The following is a 20,622-nucleotide window of genomic DNA, read 5'->3' as shown; positions in this document are numbered from 1 at the left end:
TGGATTTCATACAGAGAGTCATACTTGTGGAGTCAGACAACAAATTGAGTTCACAAGCAATGAGTGTCCTGAATAGTACAAGTCGTTGACGAGACGGACGGTCGAGTAGACTTCAAAACAGAAGACAAGAACTATGAACGAGATAAGCAAGTTCGCGTTTCTGCTATGTTTTTCTTTTAATGATGATTATAAGGAATTGTAAAGTTTCCTTTAAAGCATAGCTATTGATGAAGCTTCAAGCGTTCATACTCTGTATGGAAGAGAGCAGTGCTCTTTGCAAAGTATTTCATCTTAGGTCCAAATGAGCGACGCAAACATACCTCAGACCGTGTCTGAGATAAGCGTCAAAGTCTAGTGGTGACACTAATCACTGTCAAACGATAATAAAGATTTCAAAAAGCTATATTTCTGGATTTCTTTCATGACTTTCTCTTTCAGTTCGTTACTCCATTCTACCAAATACCTAGTCCGAGATGATTTGGAATAGAGATGTTGTTGCTAATTCGACAAATTCACTGTAACAAGAAACACCGACAAAGTAACATAACAAAAAAGTCAGCTCACGCTCCAGTTCTCCTTGAAAGAAGAAGAAGAAAAAAGGCGATCCAGTGACTTAATTAAGACAAAGAGAGTGTCCTGAAAAAAAGACGATTAATTTACGGAAGTAAATAAGATTAAGGGAAGGGACTATCAAAATGGTTTTTCACTTGACTAAGAAAAAAAAAACGGTTTTGGTATAATTCTCGATATTCTGTTTTTTTGCCTTGTTTTTTTCCATCGTTCTTCCTCTTCATCCGTCATTAACTGTGCACTGGTGAATGCTTTTCTACTTAGGATTTACTTTCCCATGTACGCTTTTTTTAAAATTCGCACCTAGATTGTGACTACGGGTCTTTCGCTCAAACTTGGGTGAAACACGAGGCCAATTGCCACACAAAAGAACTACCGTCTCCAAGCCAATACAAACGAGACTAAATTTGAGCCTTTTCCACCCACAGAGGCCGGTGAAATTCGTACGATTTGACACGAGGGATAATTGTGTAGACAGGCACAAATCAATCATTAATAGCCGGTCGTGTACATGATCTACACACGTTAAATGCTTCTTCGGTGAAATGCTCGCTTATTAAGTTAAGAAGCTGCTAAGCAATCGGTGATTGGCTTACACAGGAAATATCCTAACACTGACTGTGCCTTTTTATTTTGAAATAATTGAATATGATTATTCAGTTTGAGTATTAATCTCTAAGAACTAATGATTATATGCAGACAGCTTGATACAAACAATAACGACGAAAAGTTATTTTCATGGGAATACTTAACTTTCGAATCAACAATTTTTTAGAAACAGATTCTACGATAAAAATTGATGTGAAAAAGCAACGACGTTACAACCGTTCGACGGCCATTCTCAAATTGAAGGATAAAATTTTTATTATGCTCTCATATAATCAATTGTAAAAATGCTAATGAGATACAGACTAAAACTTTGACATATTTATATGAAAACAATACGAGAATATTGCGGCAAGAATGACAAAAAAACTTTTTAAGGCGAAAGAAACAATATAAAAAGTGAATCGATTGGGTAAATACTTTTGCACGGATCGAATCACAGACTCTGTTTGTTCAGTTTTGGTCTGAGTACGCACATAAAAAACATTTTAATGATCAAACAGTCCATTTTACTCTGACATTTCTTCAAAATCTTGAAATTTCTTTCGATGATCTCAGGATCCTTTCCATGCTCGTCCTAAAATCCGTTTCTAAAAATTTGTCGATTCGAAAGTTGAGTATTCCTGTGATAATAACTTTTCGTTGTTATTGATAATCTCTAGGTGAGCATCCAAGACTGCCCCGATGAGACTAAGATCACTTCGAGCGTCGAAACTTTTGTTTTATTCATGGAATAAAACAAAAGTTTCGACACCATTGTAAAATGCTTTGAGCCGTAGCTCTAGATGTCCTCCAGAGAATTGTCCTAGTGAGTAGAAGTATCCTCATGGCAAAGGTAAATAGTTTTCAAGGCAATAGATAGAAAATTAACAATTCGAAGAGCTGAATTTTTAAATAACTTCGCGCAAAATACAAGATAAAACTGTATTCATAGACAAAATACGGTGAAAAGCAATAACAGAGATATTCTTCATTTAGATTTTAGGAATCTGTTATTAAAGAGCGAACAACATGACAAGGCACATTCAACATAAATGAATTTCATTTAAGTACAATCAAATCAAGGTCTTTTCACATGTATATAACTTTTCGATTCTGTGCAGTCGTCCTTCGTGTAAAAACCCAAGACTATTCATGAACTAAGGCTTTCAAAACCTCTTGGCGAGAATGGAATGATTTCAAGATTCAACTTGTGTCAATCCCGCTCTCACTTATAGCTCAGTTGTCATGGAGTGTTTACGGAATAGTTAAAATTTATGCCTTAAATGAGGTGATTCTTGCAGGTTTTGCTTTGCAGTTGAGCCTTTTCTTTGGATTCTCTGAAATCATTGGATACCAATAGTTAAATAGATTCTAATTTTGAAAATATAAAGATGAAACAGCAATGCCGGATTATCTGTTCAGTTAAAGAAACCTCTCTACAACTTGTAATAGTTCACAAAGATTCACCATAGGAGTTTACTTACCATTAGGTTGGGGAAGGACGTTAGAAAAAACATCGAGGGATGGACGAGGGTACAGATTGATGCAGAATAACAAAGCTGTTACGAGGAGAAGCAGCGAGGCAATTACAAAGTAAACACGAAAAGATTTCATTCTTGTAGAAATCCGTTAGATTCATCACCTACCTACAAAAGCAAAGAAAAGCAGATATAGAATTTTGAAGATTAACACTGGCTTCAATGCAATAGAAACTTTTCTGAAAGAGAAAGGTGCTGTAATGTTGAGATAAAGTTTGTTGACATATATCTTTATACACAATATAAACGCAAATTTTTCCTGTCATTTCAAAAGAGGAAGGGTTTTAATAGTTTCTTTTGTCCAAGCGTTTTTTGTCATTCTTGCCTCAGTTTTCTCGTATTGCTTCTATGTAAATATTTAAGAGTTCTAGTCGGTATCTCATTAGTATTGTCTCAATTGATTATATTAGCGCTTGATAAAAATTTTATTCTTCAACTTGAAAATGACCGTTGAGCGTTCCAAATGTTGTTATGTAAATGTTGCTAAAATACTTTACTTGTCATTTTTTTTTTTTTTTTTTGGGAAGGCTAAAGAATACCTTGATGATTCAGTTTAAAAGATAAAGAAATTGTAAGTTTGGATGCAAATTTTAATTAATTAAAGTTCCAATCGAGCTTTGACACTTTATTTATCAACTATTGGATTATACACATTGAATTCTTGTCAGAAGCTATTTTTAGATGCTATTTTTGATGACTTTTGTTTTTCTGTTACGACGTTTTCGATAATCAGAGTTGTCACAACTTAACATACGCAGAATATCATTAGGGGCCAAACTCAAATAGAGCGTATCGCGCATTAACAGACAATAACATGCGGGCTGTTATTTGATTGTCACCCAGTGGGCTCTAGACCGATGAAAAACGAAGAACAAATGCACTCAAGGAGGCTTAATGAAGGGCGATAAATAATGAAGAGAGAGAGTCAACGAAAAGACGGAATCTTTTTCCCAGAAGGCTTAATTGGGATGTAACTCCCGTCCCCTCCACCCAACCCACCAAAAGTGCGAATATTTGGTAACTTATAATTAATCATAAATGACACCTTATTACGATTCAGTGGGAGGTTTCCTACAAACGAACAATCACTAGCATAAAAAAGAATCAGTGACGACGAGTTCTCTTTATGTAGACATACCACACAAGCTATGGCGAGAACATTGAATTGTCCTATAAGTCAAATAAAATAATATTCTTAAACGTTTGCATCTTTTTAGAAACTGTTTGATAAGATTTCAGTATAAAATGGTTTATTCACTTTTGTTCCTAACCACTCATGAGGCATGATTTTCAAACTCAAACGTTCATGTTGAAATTAATCTTAATTCAATTTTATCTTACCACTATGGGTATGAAGCTTGGCAATTGCTAGTCCGAGATTGTTTAGAATAGAGTAGAATAGAGATCTCCTGTTGCTAATTCGACAAATTCACTGTAACAAAAACACCAACAAAGTCACGTAACATTTGTAAAGTGCCGCGTAGATTCGCTATCAAATCTCGGCTGTATACATTCAGGATCTGGTAGTGCGTCAGGTCCCGCAGATATTGAACTGTCCGCACTTAAGTGAAGTAATCATCGATGCACCAGTCCAGCGCTGTTGTGTTACGTACCTGTCAAGGAAAGCATAAGGCATTACATGACACAAGCAAAATATTTGAAAAATCTAAGTATGATCACAAATATCCTAAAAGAAAAAAAACTAAGTTCAAACAGAGTAGACACCAACTAAAAAGTGTAAAAAAAAGACAACAGAATAACCAGTGGTAAATGTACACGAGAATCGCCCTGAACAGAACGAAAAAAGTTTACTCTCACTTTCAGACAATTATAAAGGTTGACTATAAACCCCTCTATTTACTTACTATTTGACGACTCCTTGGATCCAAATGCAATTCTCTCCGACATATGGTAGCGATGTTATCGAAAGGATTTCTGATGACGTGAATTAGCCTGAGAGGAATATTTACTATTCTCACTAGCATTCGCAAATCATAAAGCCCTTTACAATTCTTGAGAAGTCCAGTAGTTATAGCTGTCTTTTTGTCTCTAATTACCTGAGTAAAATATACTTCGCAATAATTTTTTCGTAGCCAACGGGGGGGTCACACGTATTGGACAGTAATTTACTCGGGCACTTGTTGGATAAAGGGATCTATCCCCTTAGATTTGGTGTTGTGCAATGTTTTCCCTTAAGAGAGAGTGTGAATAGAGGCCACATTTTTTCGATGTCTCAAACTGAAACCGCTACACCTGTGGCTCCAATTCTCGTTTGTGCTAATGCGTATTCACAGAATGAAATAAGCAAACCTTGAATAAATAAAAAATAGAAAAAAAAATCACCTTGAGTTTCCTTGCCAACTTCCACCAATATTGTAGCAGCATGAACTAGAGCAGTTTGGTGAACGATTTCCAGAATATCCTCAGCTTGCGCTCATCGTCTGTCTGGCTAGGATCCATAAGGAAACTGTTAAACTCATAAAGCAGATTAAACTCATCCGAAACAATGATTTCTGAATGGGAATCTTAAATGGCAGCTACCAAACTATGACCGCTTCTTGGATGTCCAACGAAAAGGAGAAAAGTTTCAACATTGTGATACAAAAATGTCAGCTCACGATCCAGTTCTCCTTGAAAGAATAAAGAAAAAAGGCGATTCAGTCACTAAATGTAGAAAAAGAGAGTGTCCTGAAAAAACGATTAATTCAAGGAAGTAAGTAAGATTAAGAATTTTTTAAAATTCGCACCTAGATTATGACTAGGGTTCTTTAGCTCAAATTTGAGCGATATACGAGACCAAGTGCCGTACAAAAGAATTACCTTCGCCAAACCAATAAAAACGGGACCAAATTTGAGGCATGTCCACCCAAAGAGACCGGTGAATTTTGTTCGATTTGACCTCAGGGATTTGACAGACAGGCACAAATCAATCATTTATAGCCGGTCGCGTACAGGATCTACACACGTTAAATGCTTCTTCGGTGAAATGCATGCTTTAGTAGAGAAGCTGTTAAGCAACCCATGATCGGCACCCAAGTTAATTAACCAAACACTGACTGAGCCTTTGTATTTTGGAATAAATGATATGATAACTCGGTTAAGAACTAATCTCTAAGAACTTACGAGTATTTGCAGACAGATTCATACAGAAACCTTCTCCCGACTGTAACGACCAAAAGTTATTTTCATAGAAATGCTTAACTCCATTATTATCTTTTTCTCAAGGCTGGAGAATATTTTGATGATTCAGTTCAAAAGAAAAACAGACCTTTGTCAATTTAGATGTAAATTCTAGTTGACTCAAGTTCCAACTGAGCTATTACGCTTTATTTATTAACTATTGCATTATATACATTGAATGCTTGCCCGATGAAAAGTTTGTTTAAGAGGAGAAACTGCTTAGCATTAGATGATCGGAACACAACAGACTGAACAGTAAAGATAAACAGTTATTCCCGTAAAAATACATGAAAATTTTCCTTAAGGATGGATAGTACCTTGGTGATTTAGTGTTAAAAAAAAGAAAAACTGTCAAATTTACTTTTACAATTATCTCTCAAGGGAGTTCCGTCTGTTGTTGATGATATCCTACTGGAATATCTTTGTGCCATCCTTTGATATCCTAAGTCGTGAATAAGCTCCTTGTTTCTCTTAATTGAACCCTAAATAAACTCAATAAATTAAAAATAATAATAAATTTAAAATAAAAAAAGAAAACACCGGTTTAGTACCAGAAAGGCGTGAAAAGACCTAGACCAATATGAATTGAAACAAATATCACTGAGATAGACCGCGGATCCTGGTGGAGGCTCCTCCAAAAGCTTCCTCCTGGAGGCTTGTCCAAAATCACCGTACATTTATCAAGGCAAGATGATATGCCCCCCTGTAATGAACTGCACAAAACTGATTGAACTTTTGAAATTCGCAAAATCCTCAGTTCAAGAGTGATGAACAACTACTTACGAGTCTGCTATAAGCTGGTGGCCGAACAGTTTTTCCAAAACCGCAAATAAATGATCTGCAAGACAGTAGCTAATCAGTATGTGGTCAGGAGACAGTCTTTATCTATCTTGGCAACAACAACATGTAGATGAACATTGAACAAAGCAGCAAGAAGGGTGTGCCTACTTCTGTTGTATCCAATGAACAACAAAAAAAATCCTGACTTTGTCGTAAATTCTGGCATCAAGTGTTGATGGATTTGAACGGTGTGGCTCTTAAAAAAGAAATAGGGTTAATCATAGGGTTTTTATTCAATAGTAACGGATACCTTAGCAGCTAATACATATTATCGTAAATAGATCATTCGCTATGAATTTAAGAAAATAAACGACACTTTTTTAAAAGCATGTTTCGGCAGTTCTTCTGTCATCTTCAGTTCTGATTTTACAAAGTACAAAGTTGAATGTAAACTGTATAAAAAAATGCTGATTGGACAAAACAAACAACAGTAACAGAAAAATGTATGCAATTACAAGGAAAGTTTTACATTAACATGATAGAGTTGATGATTAAGTGTAGGTTGTCCCCATTGCATATGGATAGCTTCTTTGATTTTAAGTTGGAAAGTTGTGGAAGCGTGACCTAAGATGCTATTAAAACACTTATCAGAACATAGAGTGCGACATTATGTAAATATTTGAAAATGTGAGAGGTCCTATCACTGACCAAGTGCTCACGCACACGTGTGGATAAATGCCGGGAGGTTTCGCCGACATAGCAGGCATTACGACCCGCACATAAAAACTTGTAAACCACAGACGTACGGAGCCCAGGAGGGATAGAGTCTTTTACACCAAACATATAACCTATTTTAAAAGATGAAAAACCAACTTAATGTCTATTTTGTTAAAATAACGCTTGGTGGCGAAACCTTTTTTTCGTGACATTAGAAAGAGGGCCAATGTAAGGTAATTTGAAATAAAAGGTGAGCGCAGTGTCCGAAACGGAGACCGGGAGATTGCACTCACTACAGGTCAGCGTGAGGTATCGATTGACAACCCCTTTCAAGTAGATGTGCTGGAAAAAGATTCTTTTTTAGGATTTCAGTGACTTTCTTGATATCCTCGTGGAATCCCAACCATGTGTTGTTGATCTTGTAAGCTCTACCAAGAAGAGTGCGAATGAGACCCAGTTTATAAGGATAAGGTATAGAGCTAAAATGATTGGTCAGAAAGCCCGTGAAGGTTTCCTTACTGTAAACACTTGTGACAGGAAAATGGATGTCATTGTTGATTATAATATCTAGAAATCTTCCCAGCAAAACATGTCTAACTTAACAGAATGTTCCTTAAACTTCAAGTAATCGTTAACTTGTATTTTCAATGTGTCACTTTGGAAGTCAACAAACGTCACTTTATGCAGCCTATATGAGTACGAGAAAAATAAAATAGAGTTTAACAAAACAGCTTTAAAACATATTTAAGTTTTGGTGTGAACGGGATATAACACTACCGGACAAAGGTAGCTAACTATGAGTTTTTCAGTTCCGACTTGCTGATCCATGCACTATGCCGGACACTCATTGCTTGTGAACTCAATTTGTTGTCTGACTCCACAAGTATGACTCCCTATCGAGTTCTCAACGGCTCATTTCTCAGAATATCCGAAATCCAAACACCTGCAATAAGGATCTTTACGAGGGAATTTTGTTTTGCTATGCTTCAAGTTTGAGCAATTATTCTAAACATAGCTTACGATCATTTCTATTCGGCGAAAATCTTTTTCAATGGTCATCTGGACTTGATAGAATATCCAATGCCCCCCCTTCCCCCTTCTCCACCCCATTCGCATTTGCTAATACGCCTATTGTAACTAATTCCATTCTATACCTTTACTCTTTCCTTATACGTTCCCTACCACTGTCCAGGTACAGAGTAACTATACCCACCACCGGCATGGGGTGATGCTGCAAAGTTTCCAAACAGCGCTTGAAATCGTGACAAGGCATGCAGGGCAAAAAGGACACAGGTCTTTTCTTAGGATTTTATTTTCATGTCAAGGTAGCAAATGATCTGGACAGCAGTAGATATGTTACGGAGTTAAGAAATTAAACGACACTTTTTAAAGCCATGTTTTGGCAGTTCTGATTTTACAAAGTACAAAGTTGAATTAAAACTGTAGAACAAAACGCTGATTGGACAAAACAAACAACAGTAACAGAAACATATGCAATATGTATGCAATTATAAGGAAAGCCAGTAACATGATAAAGTTGACAAATAAGCGTCAAAGTCTAATGGTGACACTAATCACCGTCAAACGAAAATAAAGATTTCAAAAAGCTATATTTCTGGATTTCTTCCATGACTTTCTCTTTCTGTTTGTTACTCCATTCTATCAAATACCTAGACCGAGATGCTTTGGAATAGAGATCTCTTGTTGCTAATTCGACAAATTTACTGTAACAAGAAACACCAACAAAGTCACATAACATTTGTAAAGTGCGTGGTGGATTTGTCAGCAAATCTCGGATGTATATATTCAGGATCTGGTAGTGCCTCAGATCACGCAGATATTGAATTATCCGCACTTTGGTGAAGTAAAAATCAATGCAAAAGTCCAGCGCTTTTGTGTTGCGTACCTGTCAAGAAAAAAAAAAAGGTTTTTACATGACATAAGCGAAATATCAAGATCACGGCTGTATACATTAAGAATCCGATAGTGCCTCAGGTCATGAAGATATTGAGTTGTCTGTACTTTGATAAAATAATTTTCGATCCAGAAGTCGAGGTTGTTTGTATGCTGCACCTGGTAAGAAAATCATAGGGTTTTAGACTGCGACTCAACAAAAACTTGCCACTATTTTATTAAAACAGTTTATGTGGATCGATATATATAGCGCAAACAAAACAGTTAATCACAGGTATTCAAACAGAAATAATGATGACAATATAATAAAGAAAACGTTGAACGATACATAGTGGTTATAGCACGAGGACAAGAAGATGTACATGTTATGTAAGTGTGGCAAGTACAATATCTCACGAGTGAGGGCAGTGAGCGATTGAAATACGCGACTCTGATCCCGGATATGTAGCGATCGTATTGAATCTGCCTGTGTTTTAGGTCGTGATAGGACTCTCCAGTCCATTAAAAAAAGGTTTACTTTTATAAGAACCAATGAGAAACGATAGATGATGTAACCCTATATTTACTTACTATTTGATGACTTCCAGGATTCACACCTAGTCTTCTTCTACATATAGTAGCAATGTTATCAAATGGATTTCTGATGACGCTAATCAGTTTGATTGGAATTCCCAGCGCTTCCTCCAGTTTTCGCAAATCGTGAAGCCCTTTTTCGTGATGCAAACGCGCAGTAGTGTCTCCAATTACCTGAGGAAAACATACGTGGAATCTTATATTATAGTCAGTTTTACTCGCGCGATTGTGAATAAGCGACCATTGCTAGGGGCAATAATTTTCTCGAGCTCCATAAAAAAAGGAAATAAGTCCCATAAGATTTAGCGTTATGCAATGTATCCCTCTAAGTAGAGCCCAGAGGAAAGTTCTAATTTCTTAGCATTAATCAATGTTTGTAAATAATAAATTTTATCACATTAAATCCATTAAACTTGTGGTTCCAGCCATCATATACTGATGTAAATTTACAAAATTTCCCCCCTGGAAATGATTATAAAAGTAATGCTAACTGCAATAAGTATGTCACGTTAAGCTGATTTATCGTTCACTTCCAAGGAAAAATGCATCGAATGGGAGTAAAGGAACACTACAAGACCCCAATAAAGGAGGCATATAAGTATAAACAAAATTACAACAAAATTTTCGAAAGTGATTGGTCATCACCAGCCCTATTTGAACACTAATAGGATAGTGCACACGAAATGCTCGTCATTGGACAGTGTAAAAAGAGAGTGGTAACGTCATGCCTGTGTATTTGGACAGTGCACATCGTGTGCTCGCACCGTTGCTAATTATTCGCCGGGTTAACTAGTTTTTATTTTTTATTAATGAAAACGTATAACAGATGTTTAGTTTCGTTCTCATATTTTGTCATAGTTTATAGTAGTTGTTAGCTGGACTACGTGTCATCCAATTCTGTCTGTAATCATATTCATAATGAAAGAACCCAACTGCGCGGCTGTCCGATTTTTCTCATCACTCGTATTACATTGTTTTCTGGGGGAATGGAGGGGGATCTGTTGTCGTCAACAACGCTTGAAGGGGTACTGTAGGAAATTGACTGCCAATTAAAAATGGACTCCTTTTGAAAGCATCGCTAACTTTTCTGTTATGAGTATGCAAGCATCGATTCCTATTTCGATTTTTCTAATTAGCCCCTGTGTGCAGACTGTTTTATCTTTGTTGTAGATTTGTAAGAATTAATTTGTTTGCTCATAAACACCAGCATAAAGAATACCCCCGAGAGAGTGAAGTTTAGACTTCCTAATCTGGTTCTTTTCATAACATGGGCCCTTTCAAATATCTCGTACCTTAAGTTTACTTTTGCAATCACCTTGCCAGCTTCCTTTGATGTTGTAGCAGTAGGATACGGAGCTGTTGCAAATTGACGAACGACTTCCAAACATGGCCTGTTGGCGGGAACGAGCATGTATGTCATGGAGTATCCTCAGCTTGCGCTCATCGTCTGTTTGGCTAAGATCTTTAAAGAAACTGTCAAACTTATAAAAAAGTTTAAACTCATCCGAAATAATTATTTCTGGATGGGAATCTAAAATGGCAGCCACCAAACTATGACCGCTTCTTGGATGTCCGACGACAAGCAAAAACGTTTCAACATTGCGATATAAAAATGTCAGCTCACGCTCCAGTTCTCCTTGAAAGAAAAAAAAAGAAAAAAAGGCGATTCAGTTACTTAATTAAGACAAAGAGTGTCCTGAAAAAAAGACGATTAATTCACGGAAGTAAATAAGATTAAAGGAAGGGACTATCAAAAATGGTTTTTCACTTAACTAAAAAAAACACGGTTTTGGTATAATTCTCGATATTCTATTTTTCTGCCTTGGTTCTTTCCATCGTTCTTCCTCTTCATCCGTCCTTAACTGTGCACTGGTGAATGCTTTTCTACTCAGGATTTTACTTTAACTTTAACTTTAACCATGTACGCTTCTTTTTTAAATTCGCACCTAGATTGTAATTTCGGGTCTTAAGCTCAAACTTGGGTGAAACATGAGACCAAGTGCAGCACAAAAGAGCTACCATCCCCAAGCCAATACAAACGGGACCAAATTTGAGCCTTTTCCGCCCACAGAGGCCGTTGAAATTCGTTCTATTTGACATCAGGGATAATAATTTTCTAGACAGGTACAAATCAGTCATTTATAGCCGGTCGTATACATAATCTGCACAGGTTAAATGATTCTTCGGTAAAATGCTTGCTTAAGTTAAGAGGCTGCTAAGCAATCGATGACCGGCTCAGACAGGGAAATATCCAATCACTGACTGTGCCTTTGTATTATATACGCAGAATTACATACTTTGTCCGTGTTGAAGTCGTTATGACATCAGGGGTAATTGTCTAGACAGGCACAAATCAATCATTTATAGCCGGTCGTATACATAATCTACACACGTTAAATACTTCTTCGGTGAAATGCTTGCTTAAGTTCAGAGGCTGCTAAGCAATCGATGATTGGCTTACACAGGAATCATCCAATCACTGACTGTGCCTTTGTATTTTGAAGTTATTGATTGTGATATTCAGTTTGCGTATGAATCTCGAGGAACAATAACGACGAAAAGTTATTTTCATGGGAATACTTAACTTTCGAGTCAACAATTTTTTAGAAACGGATTCTACGATAAAAACTAAAGTTAAAAAAGCAACGGCGTTACAACCGCTCAACGGTAATTTTCAAATTGATGGATAAAATCATGCGCTTATATAATCAATTGTAAAAATACTAATGAGATACTGACTAAAACTCTAGAATATATACATAGAAACAATACGGGAATATTGCGACAAGAATGATAAAAACGTTAAGGCCCAAGAAACAATATAAAAAGTGAATCGATTGGGTAAATACTTATGCACGGATCGAATCACAGAGTCTGTTAAATTTTGCTACGCGCATAAAAAACAGACCAGTTTACTCTGACATTTCTTCAAAATCTTGAAATTTCTTTCGACGGTCTAAGAACCCTTCCCATGCTTGTCTTTTAGGCGATTACCGATTGTTGATCTAAAGTCCTTTTTTAGAAATTTGTCGATTCGAAAGTTGAGTATCCCTATGAAAATAACTTTTCGTTGCTATTTTCATTGCCAAACTGTCTGCATATACTCGTAAGTTCTTAGAGATTACAACTCAAACTGAATAACTATAATCAATTATTTCAAAATACAAAGGCACAGTCAGTGTTGGTCATTTCCCGGCTATGTGTGCCGATCATTGATTGCTTAGCAGCCTCTCAACTTAAGCAAGCATGTTACCGAAGAAGCATTCAACGTGTGTAGATCCTGTAAACTACCGGCTATAAATGATTGATTTGTGCCTGTCTAGACAATTATCCCTAATGTCATGACGACTACAACGCGAACAAAGTATGTAGTTCTGCGAACCCCACTTGACTGGGATTCGCGCATATGCATGAGCACTGTTACCTAGTAACACATGACGTATTTTACGTCACGTTCCATTGGGAGTCTTAGATGGAAGCCGTATTGTAAAATCTGTTTGGATGCAGTCTGAGAAACTAGGATAGATCGAGAAATTCGAAGTGAACTACGTCTGGTGTTTTGAATGTAATTTGGAAAGCTTTGTTTGCTTAGTGGATAAAGCAGATGTAGTTTAGAAAATGGTTTTGATCTTTGTAATTCATAAAGATTTCGTCCATGGAAGATTATGCAAATTTACGCCTGAAATTGAAGCGAACCGTATTTGAGCTTTTTGTTTACATAAGTTTGGGTGATATTTAAAAGTAAAAGTCGGTCTTCTTAAAGCGAAGACATTTTTCACTGAAGAGAAAAGTTTCTTCGCTTTCTTTTCCGATCAGGCAATGTTCAATCCCTGATCTCTCGTGGATCACAGACGCGGCAATTCCACTCCCCATTCCAGCCGTCAAAGGAAACGATCACGTAATCATCGTCTACTTCTTCAACAGTGCACGCACACCAAACTCCTTCATCGACTGCTTCAGCTTTGAAGCCCACAGTATGTGGGAGTGCCATCACGTTTTTAGTCAACCGTGCGTTTAGCTCATGCGATCAAAACAGGTTTGCGATCGATAAAGCCGGTCGACTTGTTTTATAACATAGCTAGTAAATTTGTCTAATCAAATTCAATTGCGCGAACGTGCTTCATATTCCTATTGTGCACGATCATGACGTCGCAAACAAATCCTTCGAAAAAAAAAATTTTCCATCTGGTTGAAAATGTTATAATTGGTCCATACGTCAGCTGTGCATTCATCGAGATATGAAGCACGCGGGAAGTTCGGAGAGCACAAACGATGCGTAAGAGTTGCTCGAGGCGTAGCTCGAGGCGGAGAGCAACTCTAGCTTCTTCTTCAACTCAAGCAGAATGTATATTTATTTTTTTCAATGTCACTAAAACGACTATCGTTGATCCCTGAGGAACACGGAGGAAATCCTAAGAGTGTTGTGACTACACTAGGAATAATCAAGACAATATACAAGTAAAATTATCATTTTTCCTGTGCCATACAATCTTTTTTCACTCGGAAGTCTTACTGCAGTTAAAAAAGTTTGAAACTTGTGCCACGCAACTTCCTGCACTGAAGCCTTTCATTTTTTGACAGGAAGATGTCATTTTCTTACCATACTTAAGCCTGCCATTTACTTTACTATCTAAACATCTAAAAGAACACTTTGCAATATTGATTTATGTTATCAATTTTAAGATTCGAGTCAAAGGGCGGAGTAAAAAAGATACAACTATATCATATGTTATTATGAGTTCTCCATTAAGTTATAGCACTTTCACATTCTCAGATAAATTTCCTTTCGTGGATCTATGAGTTGAAAATAAAAAAAATTTGTTCAAAATTCATCGCACCTTTTACAAGAAAAAGTATGCGCATTTTGAGTCGAGAATTTTCTTACACCATCATGAAATTCTTCCTCACAGAGCTAGGAGTGGAGCGTTTTTCGTACGCATCTTTGGTGCTCTCCAAACTTCCCGCGTGCTTCATATCTCGATGAACGCACGCTGACGTATGAACTAATGGTTAATTGATGAATCTGCATTCGGTCCCTAGGATACTTAGTGGTGTCCAGTGTCCCCGGGTAATTCTAGCGCCTCATTGCGCATGTGTCGATTAAAACCAGAATTCTTAATGAATTACACACTTTGTCCGTGTTGAAGTCGTAATGCAAATCGAACGAATTTCAGCGGGCTCTTTGGTTGGGAAAGACTCAGATTTGGCTCTGTTTGTATTGGCTTGGGGATGGCAATTCATTTGTGTGGCTCTTAGTCTCGTATTTCACCCAAGTTTGAGTTAAAAGACCCGTAATTACAATCAAGGTGCGAATTTTAAAAAAAGCGTAGGAGAAAAAATTCATGCGTCTTAGTTCATACAGCAGGACAAACCATTTTGATAGACCCTCCCCTTAATCTTAGGTACTTCCGTGAGTTAATCGTTTTTATTTATTCATTTATTTTTTTTTTCAGGACGCTCTATTTGTCTCAATTAAGTAACTGAATCGCCTTCTTTTTCATCTTCTTCTTTCAAGGAGAACTGGACCGTGAACTGACATTTTTATATCGCAATGTAACTTTTGTGCTTTTCGCTGGACATCCAAGAAGTGGTCATAGTTTGGTGGCTGCCATTTTAGATTCCCATCCAGAAATAATTATTTCGTATGAGTTTAAACTGCTTTATAAGTTTGACAGTTTCTTTATGGCTCCTAGCCAAACAAACGACGAGCGTAAGCTGAGGATATTCTGTAACATACCTGCTCGCTCGCGTCGACAGGCCATGTTTGGAAGTCGTTCGTCAATTTGCAACAGCTCCGTATCCTACTGCTACAACATCAAAGGAAGCTGGCAAGGTGATTGCAAAAGTAAACTTAGGGTACGAGATATTTGAAAGGGCCCATGACATGAAAAGAACCGGATTAGGAAGTCCAGACTTCAATTTCTCAGGGGATTCCTTTATTCTGGTCTTTATTAGCAAGCAAATTAAGTCTTATAAACCTACAACAAGGATGAAACAGTCTGCTTACTGACCAGCGGCTATTCAGGAAAATTAAAATAGAAATCGATGCTCGCATACTCATAACAGAAAGGTTATCAATGCTTCCAAAAGGAGTCCAACTAATTTTCTACTTGGCAGTCAATTTCCTACAGTACCCCTTTCAGTTATCCTGGCGACAACAGATCCCCCCTTCATTCCCCCAGAAAACCATGTAATACGAGTGATGAAAAAAATCGGACATGTGTTATACGTTTTCATTAAAAAAGAGCAACAGCTCGAGTACACGATGCGCATTGTCCAAATACACAGGCATGATGTTTCAACCCTCTTTTTACACTGTCCAATTACAAGCATTTTACGTACACTGTCCTATTAGTGCTCAAATCGGGCTGGTGATGACCAATCATTTACGAAAATTTTGAGTTTGTTTGGAACATATCAAAATATAAACTTTTCATGATATATATTTTCGATTACTCAAGTTCTTTCGCTCTTGTATTTCCAAAAATATAGAAAAGCCACAGTAGTTAATGTTTTTGTTTTTCCAACTATTATATTTTACTAGTTACTTTGCCTTTCATTAAACACGTGAAGGTCGGTACTTAGATGACCATTACTGTTGAAATTGCACTGATCAACGTCATAAGAAACCCATTTCATAACAGTGCCACCATATTTAGAAGAAAATTGGATGTGGATCCTGGAAGTCTTCAAATAGTAAGCAAATATAAGAGTTTGTTTTCCATTATTTCTCACTGGTTCTTATCAAAGTAAAACTTTTATTTTTCATGATAATATTTGATTTTGCTATATGGACTGGAGTGTTTCACCAGGAAAAGAATCAATACGATCGCTACATCCGGGATCGGGGCCGCTTTATTGTACTTGCCACTCGTACATAGAATTCATAACTTCTTGTCCCCGTGCAATATCCACTATATATCGTTCATGTTTTTCTTTGTCTTATTATTATCATTAGTTCTGTTAGGATAGATGTGATTTAATGTTTTGTTTGCGTCACATATATTCACATAAACTGTTTTGATAAAGTAATTATAATTTGTCATTGAATCACAATCTTAAACCTTATGATTTTCTAATAGGGTACGGAATGCAACCACCCTCGACTTCTGCATCGAAAAATATTTCATCAAAGTACAGACAGTTCAATATCTTCGTTAAATTAGGCACTATCAGATTCTCAATGTAAACAGCCGAGATCTGATAGCAAATCCACAACATACTTTACAAATGGTGTGTGACGTTGTTGGCGTTTATTGTTACAGTGAATATGTCGAATTAGCAACAAGAGATCTCTATTCCAAATCATCTCGGACTAGGTTTTTGATAGAATGGCGTAAGGAACGCAAAGAGAAAGTCGTGAAGGAAATCCAGAAATACAGCCTTTTAATTAGTGTCACCAGTACTGTTCTCTTCTACACAGAGTATGAACGCTTTAAGCTTTATCAACATTTATCCATTAAAAGAAAATTTATAATTATTTATAATCACTATCAAAAGAAAAACGTTCCAGAAAAGAGTACTTGTTTATCTCGTTCATAACTCTTGCCTCCTGTTTTGAAGTCCACGCAACCGCATGTCTCGTCAACGACGGCTTAGCGTACAATAGTCTTGAGGCAGATTCGACAAAGTCTGGATAACAGGTTACTTTTAGAAAGTTGCATAGGTTTTGCAGACTTTCACGGGGTTTGGAAATAACTTCATGACTGTAGACATCTAATACTTCGAACTTCCCATATCGTTTCAGTCTCTCAGCAGACTTTACTCTGGCGAAAAAGTTGTTGATAATTTGATCCAACAAGGTTACATTGTTTGCCTGCGAAACAAAACAAGCAAGACATTTTTTCCAAACAAATTTTAATACTACTTAATTTTAGTTGCACTGACAAAATTGCCAAAATTGCCATTCCCGTCATTTTCAAAAGAGGAAAGGTTAAAGGTCTTGAAATACATGTAAACTTTATATGACAGATAGTCTCACCCCTTCGAAGGTAGAATAATTTTTAGAAAGAAGATACAAAAAGTCTAAATCACATTCACCCCAGCAAAACATGCTTAGTTTCACGGAATGTTCCATAAAATTAAAATAATCGTTAACTTGTATTTTCAATGTGTCACTTTGGAAGTCAACTAACTTCGCTTTAAGCAGCCTATATGAATAAGGAAAAAATATAACAGACTTTAACAAGACAGCTTTAATACATGTTTAAGTTTTGGTGTGAATGGGATCTAAGACTACCGGACAAAACTAGCTAACTATGAGTTTTTCGAAAGTTACAAGAAACTTACTTTAAATGTGTTGCTTTTAGCCATGTCCCTGAACTCGAGTTCTCTCAGCAATTGAGTGGCAATATTGTCAAACGGGTTTCTGATCACGTGAATGAATTTAAGTTTTAGGGCAAGAGTTCTGCTTATATCCTCCAGAATATCAAAATTTTTTGGATTTTTTAACAAACGGCTTGTTGCTGTTCCCTTTTTGTCTCCAATGACCTATCAATAAAAGAAGGTTGAAAAGTTACGCACAAATGGGTGTATTTTCCTGAATATGATCTTTTTAGCTGAACAATGAATAGCTGCTGCAGTCAACAACGTCACAAATCTGAAACAGTGACGTGTGCAAGTCGAAACATTTAAGTACTGCATACATTCTACACTGACAAACGAGCCCTGGGCACTAATAAAAAAGAAATGCAAATAAAGTTAGGTGCTGAAAAAGTAAAACATAATCATGATACACGTTTGGATACGTAGTATCCGCTTAGAATTCATTCCTTAAATCCAGTTTACTGATGGTATTTCAGTTCTTCAATCACCTGCAATAAGGATGTTTACAAGGGAAATTTGTTTTTCTATGCTTCAAATTTGAGCAATTATTCTAAACGTAGCTTTAAATCAATTCTATTCAGTGAAATTCTTCTTCCATGGTTATCTGGACTCGATGGAATACCCAATGCCCCTCTCCCCCTTCTCCACCCTTCTCGCATTTGCTAATACACCTATTATAACTAACCCCAATCTATACCTTTACTCTTTCTTTATACGTTCCTTGCCACTGTCCAGGTACAGAGTAACTATACCCAACACTGCTACGGTGTGATGCTGCACGGTTTCTAAACATTGCTTGAAACCGTGACAAGGCGTGGAGGGCAAAAAGGACACGGGTCTTTAGCCCACTGCTGCTTTCCAGTTTAAATTTACTCCACTTTTCTATCAAATTATATTCGTGAGGAATGATAATCTCTGGGTGAGCATCCAAAATGGCCCCGATGAGACTATGACCACTACGAGCGTGGCCAATGAATAAAACAAAAGTTTCGACACCATCGTATAACGTGTTGAGCCGTGGCTCTAGATGTCCTCCAGAGAATTGTCCTAGTGAAATTTTAATGGATTTAAGGAGTTAATTCAATCAAATAGAAGCATGTAAATTGAGTAGAAGTACCCTTATGGCAAAGGCAAGTAGTTTTCAAAGCATTAGATAGATAATTAAGAATTCGAGGAGCTGAATTTTCAATTAACTTCGCACAAAATAAAAGATAAAATTGAATTCATAGACAAAATACCGTGAAAATCAATAACAGAGACATTCTTCATTTAGAGGTTAGGAATCTGTTATAAAAACGCGAACAAAATGACAAAGCACATTCAACATAAATGAATTGCATTTAAGTACAATCAAATCAAGGTCTTTTTACATGTATATAACTTTTCAAGCCTGTGCAGTCGTCCTTCGTGTAAAAACCCAAGACTATTTATGAACTAAGGCTTTCACAATCTCTTGGGGAGAATGGAGTGATTTCAAGATTCAACTCGTGTCAATCCCGCTCTCACGTGAAGCTTAAAACTAGGCCATGTCATGGAGTGTTTTCGGAATAGTTACAATTTCTGCTTTAAATGAAAGTGTTTATTGCAGGTTTTGCTTTGGAATTGAGGTTTATCTTAAGATTCTCTGAAATCATTGGATACCAATAGTTAAATAGATTTTAATTTTACAAATACATTTAAAAAAAAACTGAAAGCTAAGGATTAACAACTAGATTAACAACTAGTCAAGAAACCTCCCTAAAACTTGTAATAGTTCACAAAGATTCACCATAGGAGTTTACTTACCATTAGGCTGAGGGAGGACGTTAGAAAAAACATCGAGGGATGGACTAGGATACAGATTGGTGCGGAATAACAAAGCTGTTACGAAGAGAAGCAGCGAGGCAATTACAACGCAAACACGAAAAGATTTCATTCCTGTAGAAATCTGTTAAATTCATCAGCTACCTAAAAAAAAACGAAGAAAAGCAGGAAAAAAATTTTGGAGATTAACACCAGCTTCAATGCAATAGAAACTTTTCTGAAAGAGAAGGGTGCTGTAATGTTGAGATAAACTTGTTGACATATATCTTTATACACAATATAAATCATTTCCATAGGTTTTCATTCACTTACTAGCAGCCATCAGTCGATCAAAAGTATAATATCTACAATTCTACTTTCATGTCATGTGCAAATGATCTATTTATGGTAATATACATTGGCTGCTAGGGTATTGGTTGCTATTGAAAAAGATGCGCAGCGTAGTTTTTCTTTAAACTTGACAAATATTCCTTTATCCATCGCACCTCCCGTAGGGGTACCATTTAGTCTTAAAGTTGTCAAATGTTTAAGAGATAGTATTAACATATTAAAAGAAAAAATCTGTAAATTAGGTATACGTAGCATTTTCATTGTTTTGACGGCACGGCCAATAGGATGAAGGACTCTGTAGAGG

General features: G+C 36.6%; 2 protein-coding genes across 2 annotated transcripts; both read right to left on the bottom strand.

Annotated features, from left to right (window-relative positions):
- Window positions 1-8,943: 8,943 nt before the first annotated feature.
- On the bottom strand, window positions 8,944-12,080 carry LOC149048871 (uncharacterized). Its single transcript, XM_089199988.1, has 4 exons — window positions 11,807-12,080; window positions 11,153-11,496; window positions 9,858-10,034; window positions 8,944-9,279 (listed from the first exon to the last, which is right to left on the bottom strand). The coding sequence occupies exons 1-4, from the start codon at window positions 11,997-11,999 to the stop codon at window positions 8,944-8,946; spliced, it is 1,050 nt and encodes a 349-aa protein (XP_089056114.1). The 5' UTR covers window positions 12,000-12,080.
- Window positions 12,081-16,878: 4,798 nt separating this feature from the next.
- On the bottom strand, window positions 16,879-20,319 carry LOC149048870 (uncharacterized). Its single transcript, XM_089201028.1, has 5 exons — window positions 20,301-20,319; window positions 19,971-20,132; window positions 18,883-19,232; window positions 18,150-18,350; window positions 16,879-17,676 (listed from the first exon to the last, which is right to left on the bottom strand). Exons 2-5 carry the CDS (start codon window positions 20,098-20,100, stop codon window positions 17,338-17,340), a joined length of 1,020 nt encoding a protein of 339 aa, XP_089057154.1. The 5' UTR covers window positions 20,101-20,132; window positions 20,301-20,319; the 3' UTR covers window positions 16,879-17,337.
- Between the last annotated feature and the right edge of the window lie 303 nt (window positions 20,320-20,622).

This window comes from Pocillopora damicornis, chromosome 3 (assembly GCF_964200805.1).
Source record: "Pocillopora damicornis chromosome 3, jaPocDami1.2, whole genome shotgun sequence".
Taxonomy (NCBI): domain Eukaryota; kingdom Metazoa; phylum Cnidaria; class Anthozoa; order Scleractinia; family Pocilloporidae; genus Pocillopora; species Pocillopora damicornis.
The sequence above is the reverse complement of the archived record's forward strand: the minus strand, read 5'-3'. Positions and strand labels throughout refer to the sequence as shown.

What these genes read in the sequence shown, in the direction of transcription:
- LOC149048871 (XM_089199988.1), bottom strand. Translation starts at nt 11,999, where the DNA reads ATGACTGATTTGTACCTGTCTAGAAAATTATTATCCCTGATGTCAAAT. An exon ending in ATTGCAAAAGTAAACTTAAG is followed by an intron (nt 10,035 to 11,152) that starts GTACGAGATATT and finishes TGTTTTCCTCAG; the next exon opens with GTAATTGGAGACACTACTGC. An exon ending in ATCCTGGAAGTCATCAAATA is followed by an intron (nt 9,280 to 9,857) that starts GTAAGTAAATAT and finishes TTTTCTTGACAG; the next exon opens with GTACGCAACACAAAAGCGCT.
- LOC149048870 (XM_089201028.1), bottom strand. Translation starts at nt 20,100, where the DNA reads ATGAAATCTTTTCGTGTTTGCGTTGTAATTGCCTCGCTGCTTCTCTTC. An exon ending in CGTCCTCCCTCAGCCTAATG is followed by an intron (nt 19,233 to 19,970) that starts GTAAGTAAACTC and finishes AAATTTCACTAG; the next exon opens with GACAATTCTCTGGAGGACAT. An exon ending in CGTATAAAGAAAGAGTAAAG is followed by an intron (nt 18,351 to 18,882) that starts GTATAGATTGGG and finishes TTTTATTGATAG; the next exon opens with GTCATTGGAGACAAAAAGGG.